At 45.0% G+C, this 9,502-nt stretch overlaps 2 protein-coding genes across 2 annotated transcripts in view; one reads left to right on the top strand and one right to left on the bottom strand.

Moving 5' to 3' along the window:
* Nucleotides 1-3,579, top strand: part of LOC111952289 (protein NDRG4) — a 10,737-nt gene extending 7,158 nt beyond the window's left edge. The window contains exons 7-11 of the mRNA XM_070435017.1: nucleotides 1,226-1,273; nucleotides 1,451-1,486; nucleotides 1,846-1,897; nucleotides 2,235-2,273; nucleotides 3,379-3,579. Coding sequence (XP_070291118.1) covers nucleotides 1,226-1,273; nucleotides 1,451-1,486; nucleotides 1,846-1,897; nucleotides 2,235-2,273; nucleotides 3,379-3,527 — 324 coding nt within the window. The 3' untranslated portion in view covers nucleotides 3,528-3,579. The remainder of the gene's footprint in view (nucleotides 1-1,225; nucleotides 1,274-1,450; nucleotides 1,487-1,845; nucleotides 1,898-2,234; nucleotides 2,274-3,378) is intronic.
* A 3,094-nt stretch (nucleotides 3,580-6,673) lies between these two features.
* On the bottom strand, nucleotides 6,674-9,204 carry LOC111952288 (olfactomedin-4). The gene is made up of 5 exons (XM_023970845.2): nucleotides 9,079-9,204; nucleotides 8,811-8,930; nucleotides 8,165-8,383; nucleotides 7,778-7,931; nucleotides 6,674-7,654 (listed from the first exon to the last, which is right to left on the bottom strand). The coding sequence occupies exons 1-5, from the start codon at nucleotides 9,136-9,138 to the stop codon at nucleotides 6,822-6,824; spliced, it is 1,386 nt and encodes a 461-aa protein (XP_023826613.1). The 5' UTR covers nucleotides 9,139-9,204; the 3' UTR covers nucleotides 6,674-6,821.
* Between the last annotated feature and the right edge of the window lie 298 nt (nucleotides 9,205-9,502).

The following is a 9,502-nucleotide window of genomic DNA, read 5'->3' on the forward strand; positions in this document are numbered from 1 at the left end:
GCATTATCTGTGTCGCTCTCTCTCTGTGTGTGTGTGTCTCTCTCTCTCTGTGTCTCTGCTCTCTCTCTGTCTCTCTCTCTCTCTCTCTCTCTCTTCTGTGTGTCTCTCTCTTCTCTCTCTCTCTCTCTCTCTCTCTCTCTCTCTCTCTCTCTCTTCTCTCTCTCTCTCTCTCTCTCTCTCTCCTCTCTCTCTCTCTCTCTCTCTTTCTCTCTCTTTCTCTCTGTGTCTCTCTCTCTCTCGTCTCTGTGGCTCTCTTGTGGTCTCTGTCTCTCTCTCTCTCTCTCTCTCTGTGTCTCTCTCTCTCTCTCTCTGTTTTTCATCTCTGTCTTCATATCTCTCCCTCACCCACCTCCTCCGTTGTTTTTGATATCCCTCCTCTCCGCTCTTTCGCTCTCCTCCCTACTTCTGTTTCTCTCAGTGAGGGCAAACATCAGTGAGGGCAAACATCAGTGAGGGCAAAAACAGCAGGGGGGGGGGGGGCAGGAGGGCAGTAGGCAGGGAGGGAGGTGAGACAGGGAGTGAGGGAGATAAGACAGGGAGTGAGGGAGTAGGTGGTAGAGAAGGAAGAGATTAGAAATGGAGAAAGGGTTGTAGAAGGAAGAGGACTCACCACTCCCTCCTCAGCTGGAGCATTGTCACCAACAACCAGCATCACGGGGCACCTAGAAACCACAGAGCACAGATCAGCAAACAAACACCAACACACATACACAAACAGTAAACATGGCAATCCCAAGTAACCTGTTATGAATGATAGGGTACTTAAACACTATTCGCCAATAATGAGATTAAAAACAGATGGAGGTCACTTTAATATTTCATGCTATTTGATGTGAAGAACCCTGCTGCTCATTTCATCTTGAGAGAGAGAGAGGGAGAAAGAGGATAGAGGGTCAGGGACCTGTTTTGACCTAGAAAGCCATCTCTCCATTTCTTTGTTATTGTTCTGAGAGATGGGTGTGTGCCAGCGCACATCTGTACACACCCCTGGCTGTGACTTCGCAGCCTCAAATGTGTGTTGAAATGACTCATCACTGCAGCAGACTGCATTATCTGGGTCATCCCTCCCTCCCCACTCCCCCGCCTCCCTCCAAGCGTCTCTTCCATTCACAACATCTACATCCCTGAAATCCTATTGATTTCATGTTTTTTTTTTTTTATCTGAGAATATTAATATCCAAGCACCTTGGACCTCATCGTTTAATATGGTGTTGTTTTTCTCAAGGTCGAATGCAATTCCAAACTTGACCCAACCAACACCACCTTCTTAAAGGTATGAGTGCAAAGTAATGTTGAAGATTATTCATCTTTATTGGATTGTCTTCATTGATTCAAATAATTCATTAATTAGTTAATTAATTAGATTGTACATGCTGTAGTTTGTTAAACCATTTGAAATAAAGATATTGTATATTACTAACTATGGTTTTGTTCCTGTTCTCCTCTTCAGATGGCTGACTCTGGTGGACTCCCTCAGCTCACACAGGTCAGAACACTGCCTTCAGATGGCTCTTTGCATCTTCTCATTTAACATTAAAATACTTCTTCATCTCTGCCCCACCTCCATTTCCCCTTTACTTTCTCTAGTTTCTCTTCTGACACAACTCTCAGATGACCTCTAACTTCCTCTTTAAAATGCCCCTCAACCTCTACATGGTGCCTCCCTATAACCCTCTACCGACCCTCAAGTTCCTTTCTTATAAAACGTCCTGCCACCATGAGATGGTTTTCTATATAGGACTCACCACAGCACTCCTCAGAGGTCATTGACCTCATCTGGGGTCAGGGTTACACAGAGTCTAAGCAGGTCAAGTTTCTTACCATATTCTCCTTGTTGTTTTATAGCCTGGAAAACTGTCCGAAGCATTCAAGTACTTCCTCCAGGGGATGGGCTACAGTAAGTATCTAGAACCAGATTACAATCATTTGTCACATATGAGTGAGTGTATGAGACTGTGTGTGGGGGTTTGTGGTCTCTCAGAAACAATGCATCACTACCTTGATTGAGTTTATCTCTCCATACTGTACCTTAGAAATACATTGTTATTCCCCCTTGTGTGTTTTAATCCTCTGTTTAGACACTGTCTTTATGTTGCGTTGTTCTGAATGTGAGATTGTGTTCTGACTGTGTTGTGAATATGTTGTGAATACAGTATGTTCTTTGGTTTGGTGTGATGTCTATTGCAGGGACCTGTTGTGTTAATCTTGCCCTCTGTTTTCCTGCCTTCTCTCAGTTGCGTATGTGAAGGATCGGAGGTTGAGTGGAGGGCCAGGTACTTCCTGTTTGCTGTTCACCTCTGACCTCTGATCTCCTCTCTTTTTCCCCTACATGTGCAGTGATGATGCTCTGATCACATATCTGCCTTTTGAATTATTATAAAATGTTCTTTGTTTTAGCGCTTGATTTCTGGTCTTTGGCAATCTTATTAAAGATTTTATTACATTTTGTATTTATTTTCTAAATGCGTTTTTCCTCAGCCTAAGGAAAAATATGCTATTGCTACTTTTTTCCCATCCCTGCCATTGCATTCCCTATCTTGCTCTTTGCATGGCATACAGTTAATTATGATCCAATGTTGAACACTCATTGACACATTGTAGTGTCCAAGTGAAGCAACTTTTTGAGAAATATTTGCATGGAAACGACTAGGATAGAACTTGTCATATTTTAAATGGAGAATTATAGCCAATAGGCATGTTTTGAAGTACCTGCCTTTACTGCAGCTAAATGGATGAGCATGTGCACTGGGATGATGTGCCTCAATGGAAAACATACCTTCAGACAGAGCTCCCAAAGTGTTAGAACTGCTACTTCCCAAGTTGAAGATTTTTGGTAATTGTTACGCAAGGTTCATGTTTTCCATACAATAAAATGGTCATAGCTCTACTCTAAGACAATTGCAAAATCTTCACAGATAAGTTCAGGAGCAGGATAACGCTTGCAGGAGGGGGAGCTGACGGAGATCAACTCCTCTGCAGCGTTCAGACTTTCCTCACAGTCCCACTGCATGGTCCTGCTGTACTGTAGCAGGGGGAATGTGTCTGCATGCAGAGTTGCAGGCACATGTTGATGGCTTTACAGAAACTCTCAAGCATCCATAGCTAGCAGGAATGTTTGTTACAGCTAGCTGCCTTGCCGCACAACTGTTTTGCTCAGTTGGGTGTTACTTTTCAGTTTACACATTGGCATGTTGTTCCATTTCTCCCAGTGGTTAGCTCATATTGACTTAGCTTTGCCATTGTTTAAATGCAAATATTGTCTTCCCCTCTTTTGTTCTTTCTTTCTTTCTCTCCCTCCATCATCCATCCCTCTCTCTCTCTCTCTCTCTCTCTCTCTCTCTCTCTCTCTCTCTCTCTCTCTCTCTCTCTTTCCCTCAGTGCCCTCTGCCAGTATGACCCGTCTGGCCCGCTCCCGGACGGCCTCCCTGACCAGTGGCAGCTCCATTGAGAGCTCTCGTATCCGGGGTTTTACACACTCTGACAGCAATGAGGGCCAGGTCAGCCATACCATGGAGGTGTCTTGCTGAACCCCCACACACACACAGACAGACGTGGGTTGGAGATAGGGATGGATAGAGAGAGAGCTGTCTCTTATACACATCTAGATGTGTATAAGAGACAGCAGATAATGAGATTAAAAACAGATGGAGGTCACTTTAATATTTCATGCTATTTGATGTGAAGAACCCTGCTGCTCATTTCATCTTGAGAGAGAGAGAGGGAGAAAGAGGATAGAGGGTCAGGGACCTGTTTTGACCTAGAAAGCCATCTCTCCATTTCTTTGTTATTGTTCTGAGAGATGGGTGTGTGCCAGCGCACATCTGTACACACCCCTGGCTGTGACTTCGCAGCCTCAAATGTGTGTTGAAATGACTCATCACTGCAGCAGACTGCATTATCTGGGTCATCCCTCCCTCCCCACTCCCCCGCCTCCCTCCAAGCGTCTCTTCCATTCACAACATCTACATCCCTGAAATCCTATTGATTTCATGTTTTTNAGAGAGAGAGAGAGAGAGAGAGAGAGAGAGAGAGAGAGAGAGAGAGAGAGAGAGAGAGGAGTATCTACTTTTAAATGGTTGGTGGAGAATGTCTTCTCTATCTATCTCTCTATGTCTTTGTTGTAGTATTACCCCAAATCCCTCAGTATTTGACAACTTCTGTCACCTCCTCCCCTCATTGTAAAAACTGACACCAACGTATTACTATTTCCCTTAAACTTCGTAAGCAGTTTTGCTTTTGTGTGTCATTTGTGTTTTGCTCAGTGTCTTCTCCCCCCTTTGCCTTTGCCTTTGCCTTTTCCCTGCTCCTCTTGCCCTAAACCTACCCTCCTCCTCCCWCCACTCAGACCATGAGCCCCATCTGCCCCCTGGCACCCCTCCACTCAGGTCCCTCCCACACTCCGCTTGTCTGCTGACAATCTCTGTGAGGTGATCAATGATGGTAGTTAAGTGGGTTGTATGTAGTCAGTGAAGGTAGTTGGTCATTGGAGAAAAGACATGCTAGCAAGAGGACATTTTGTTGTAGTTGGTACTATTCATGCTATTTGTCTTGAACAAAAAGACAGCAGAGATTATGGGCCTTTGTCTGGGAGGTCCCAGATTTGACAGAAAGCAGCACACAACCTATTATATTTTAGAGAGTTTTACATCRCACAGTGGATATGCCTCTCTACCTGAAGGATGCATCTGTGTCACAGGCACTAGTATTCCCACTCCACATCCCATGCCATGTGGTTTTCCCATGGATTGTCATACAGAAGCATAAATTAACGTGGTGTGATTCTATATACCCATATAGCCACTAGTAGGAGCATCCATTCCTATATAGTTAGTGTGGCCACGGTCATCTCCACCTCCCCAACATGGAAGTGGTTCTGCTGAGGATCGGTTCTAGGTGGTCTCCCAAATGACAATCACATTTTGACCCAAACCAAACCAGACCTAGGAGCCAAGGCAGAACCCGTTACATCTGAGATGTTCTTCTCTCATGTCAGCACCACAGGACGGGACTACAGCTGGCCTCTCCTTCTACAGCACTCAGCCCTACACAAAGAATATACCAAAGCTACACACACACACTTACCTATGAGGGCTGGGCTCTGTAAGGGAACCGAGCCAAAGTATATCGGCACTTCTTGACACAGTAGCACAAAACACACGCGTGCCCACACAAACGTACGCATACACGCAAACACACTGTCAATGTGTCATCACAAAACAAATGTTATTGTATTTACATCCATACCCATACATAACTTACATAGAGAATCAATATCCTAACATCCCACAGACCTCTTTTTCCCCAATGATATTGAGCTGGAATACTGGCCGTTGTGACTGGAGAGGCTAGGTGTGTGCTGCTAGCTGCTGAGATGGACTACCCATTGACTCAGGCTAGTCCTTTGAGGAACTGGGGTCCCTGACAATTTGCACAGTAATAATTTTCTACATTTTATTTGCATTCGTTATTTTCAGTAACAACTGCTCCCTGTCATCTATTTGAATGTCAATCTCTCTGTTTCCCCCAACAGGGGTGAAGTGGGATAACTACATCCGCAGGGGTGCTTCCTGGGACTGTCTGTAAGGGGCAGGGCTTTTTTGGAGCCCATTGCTCCAAGCTCGGAATGTAGGGCAACACCCACCCCCAACCACCTCCAACCAAAACCACAAGCTTCCCCGCCCCTCACAGACACATCCAGTCGCCCCAAAAGGGCTATCAGCTGAGGTCACTTTTCTGTTCATAGTGCTGCCTAGCAACAGTGTACCAATGTGCAAGGGACCCCAGGGGGGCTGCAGCGAAGATTGTAGGAAAGAGCGAGGGATGAGGAGAGATTCTATCTGGATGAATGAGGTATTTTCATTTGTGAAGATGCAGAGTGTGAGAGCGATGGGTCTACAAAATGTTCTGAAAGGGGGATAATAGAGGGGTGATAAAACATGTCAAATGGGCTTCGGTGAGAGGATATTGGGACTAGTCAGAACAACAAACACTCCTTTCTACTCCTCCAATCTGTTTGCATGCACCGGAGTGTGATATTCAACGTTGTTGCCATGAATTTTCTCTCTGTAAGACTACTGTTGCTGTCAGCTCTGTGCGGACCTGATTTTGCCCCCTTCCTCAGTCTCAAACATACTGCCTAGGGGGCCCTGAATGTAATTTGTCCCTTTGAAATGCTGTACAGTATAGTCAAAGTGCCCCCTTCCATCCACCCACCGCCATTACCCCCGAGGGCTTGTACCTGCTATCCTGACCACCCTACACCCCAAATCCTTCCACGTCTTCCTTGCGCTGTACATACTCACTGTTTTTAGAGCAGGTTAACTGAAAGAGCACTCCAACACTATTATATTGTGACACATTCCGCATTTTGGTTCCTCTTTACTTGAGTTCCTCTTTTTATATAACAATAGAATGGAGTTATCTGTGGTATTATTGGTCCTCGTGTATTATCATTACTACAGTATTATTGATTGATTTATATTGAGGAAAAAGTTGTTTTCTGACTGTTTGGTTTCACAGGAATCTCCCAGCATTGTTTCTGTTCACAGAGATAGTAGGGTTGAATCTTACCTGCTTCGTCATAAAATGTGAAATGTAAAGTTGAAATATATGTACTGTAAGTGGTCTTTGTCCATGTATTGAACATGTAATGAAAACAAATAAAAACTGTCAATATAGTCACATGTTTAATCAATGCATTTCTTTGCAACACTGGTTTTATAAAAAATGATTGACAATGTGTTTTTCTCTTGCTTCCACTGATGCTGGAGCTGGTAAAGATCTGCACACAACAAAATACACACTGTCAAGTTGTATAACGTTTACCCAAAATGAACCTTGTAGGAAACAACCATCGAATCACTGTAGGCATACAGCATTTGGTCAACGGGGCTGTAGTTGAGGGACTGGATGTTGGTGGACATTTTCTTGATCTCCATACCGATGTCATAACGCTCCCGGCCGCTCACAGTATCAAAGGAGTAGAAGATCTCCTCTGCTTCCTTACTCAGGTACCGCGTGGCGTAGAGCACACCGCACGCCATAAATGTGTTGGTCACAGCCCGCTTGTGAGCTGAAGTGGTCCAGGTCCGGCCCAGGGTGGGAGGACTGTCAGGGATCACCTCAGCGAGGATCAGGTTACCAAAGTTATCAGGCGTGCTGTAGATCACCCAGACACCAGACTCATCAGTAGCCAGGTCCATGTCAGTGTAACCATAACAAGCATCCAGATGGCAGAAGTTGAACTTGCTGTTGAACCCAGTACCTTTGGGCAGGCCCATGGTGGTGACTGTTTTTGCTGTGATGTTGAAGCGGCAGACAGCGTCCTTGTTGTAGCAGTTGTAGTAGAGGGCGTCCCCATACATTACAACGTTAGGCCCCTGGATGGTGTTGGTGGTGGGGTTGGAGGAGTGAATCGCCACACTGCCTGGAACACTGACCCCCACAACCAGAGAGCTCAGACTGCTATAAAGTCTCACAAAGTTAGAGAAGACATTGCTTGAAGTCAAAGGCACTATCCAAAACCAGCTCTCCTTCCCTGCAGCAGGTTTGGGGTCGCGACCCCAGGAGCCATAAGTATATGAGGCACCATACTCAGTGACTGAATATGTGTTGGGACCAGTCACGCTCCGGAGGTGTCCCAGGGGACAGTTTCCTACATGAGACACAGAATGAACATGATGACAGTGACACCAGAGTATCAAAAAACTCTTCAAATGCAGAAAGTTTTAGATTTCAATACAGGCGTTGCTGTGGGAGAAGGCATGAGAAGACGAACCAGGTGCAGGTTCAGGGGGTGGGGCAGTAGGATGGTGGCCGTTCTGGCACTGGTCCAAGTCCCTCCTCAGACGTTTGTTAACCTCCTTTCCCCTGACCACCTGCATGTTGTCAAATGTCTCCAGCTTCCCCATCTCTTCTTTGAGCTCCTGCAGCTGGGAAGAAGAGCACCTGATCATTCCTCAACACATATAATCAAACTGAGCATCGACGCTTCTCTACAACACCTCTAAACTCATACTGTATATGGTCGTCATACATGTTCATACAGTATATAATGTAACTATAATGCATTTTTAATCAGATGTGGCATGACCATTGCTAAGGTAAAGTATTTTAGGCAACTTCTTGAGTAAAATTTTGTTTGATCTCCTGTAAGGCTCCTTACCTGTTCAGCAGTATCTGTGTTGAGGCGTTGGTGGCTGTGAGTGGTACTGTTGAGTTTGGCGATGAGGTTCTGGATCTCAGACAGTTCGTTCTCTATGACCTGAAGAGACACCGTCCCATACAGATCCCCATCGTCCTCCTGCTCCAGAACTGACACATCAGCCTCCAGCTGCGGTAGACGCCTCTTCAGACCCAGCAACAGACCCTCCACCTCCATAGTCTACAGGTGAACAGGAGATACACTCTTTGGAAAAAAAGGTACTATGTAGAATCTAAAAGGGTTCTTTGGCTGTCCCCACAGGAGAACCCTTTGAAGAACCCTTGTTAGTTCCAGATAGAACCCTTTTGGTTCCAAGTAGAACTGTTTGGGGTTCCATGTAGAACCCTTTCCACAGCATGGAACCCACMATGGTTCTACCTGGAACCAAAAATAGTTCTACCTGGAACCAAAAACGGTTTTACCTGGAACCAAAAAGGCTTCTCAGTTGGGGACAGCAGAATGACCCTTTTATAGGGAACATCCACTATTACTTTATTTACTTTTATACACAATGAAATGTGAAATATCAGAGATCTGTTTCTCACTATTTGTAGTAGAGAGAGAAAGAGGGAATTTAGAAACAGGATTTTCGAAGCATGTCTCTTACCTGCTGTGGAGTGATGTTTTTAGTGCACTTTGAGGCACTGTTCTCTACAGTCTGCAGCTTGTCATGAGGGAAGGGGTGCTCAGAGTTCTTCAGGTCACACACACAGTCACTGGGCGAAGACTGGGAGAAATGAGAGCTAACAATATTATAGTACACATCTGCAGAACATTATTGACATTTATTTTTGTAAAGATTTTGCTGTTGCTTATTGTTCCTACATGTCATATAGAAAACATGTATTCTGGGTTGAGCAGGACAGTGTCCTTACCTGAGGGAGGATGGAGACAAGCCCAGTGAACATCAATGCGAACACCAGAGAGGACTTCATGTTTGGCCAGAGGACAGTGTGGATGTGAGACCAGTTGCTCTAAGAACCATGTAAATATGCAAGGGGATCTGTGACTCTCTCTTGTGCAATTCGCCACTAGGCATGTGGTGGGTGGTGCTGAGGAGAATAGCGGTAAGAGAAGAAAAATAGGGAAGAAAAAATGATGAGAATTTCATTTTTGGAGTATGTCTTGCGTGTGGTAAGGAAGAAATCAGGAACGGAAACTAAACATGTTTGTGTGACATGACAGCTACTTCTGTTCAAGAAGACAACAGGAGAGATGATAACATAAACCTGATTACTCAAGAGCTTAACATAACTTACTCTCAGTTCCACTGTTTGCCACACTTGGTTTGTGCAATTA

This window comes from Salvelinus sp. IW2-2015, linkage group LG26 (assembly GCF_002910315.2).
Source record: "Salvelinus sp. IW2-2015 linkage group LG26, ASM291031v2, whole genome shotgun sequence".
Taxonomy (NCBI): Eukaryota; Metazoa; Chordata; class Actinopteri; order Salmoniformes; family Salmonidae; genus Salvelinus; species Salvelinus sp. IW2-2015.

Coding starts and splice junctions, on each gene's coding strand:
- LOC111952288 (XM_023970845.2), bottom strand. CDS start 9,138: ATGAAGTCCTCTCTGGTGTTCGCATTGATGTTCACTGGGCTTGTCTCC. Junction 8,931..9,078: donor TTGTCTCCATCCTCCCTCAG/GTAAGGACACTG, acceptor CATTTCTCCCAG/TCTTCGCCCAGTGACTGTGT. Junction 8,384..8,810: donor AAAACATCACTCCACAGCAG/GTAAGAGACATG, acceptor GTTCACCTGTAG/ACTATGGAGGTGGAGGGTCT.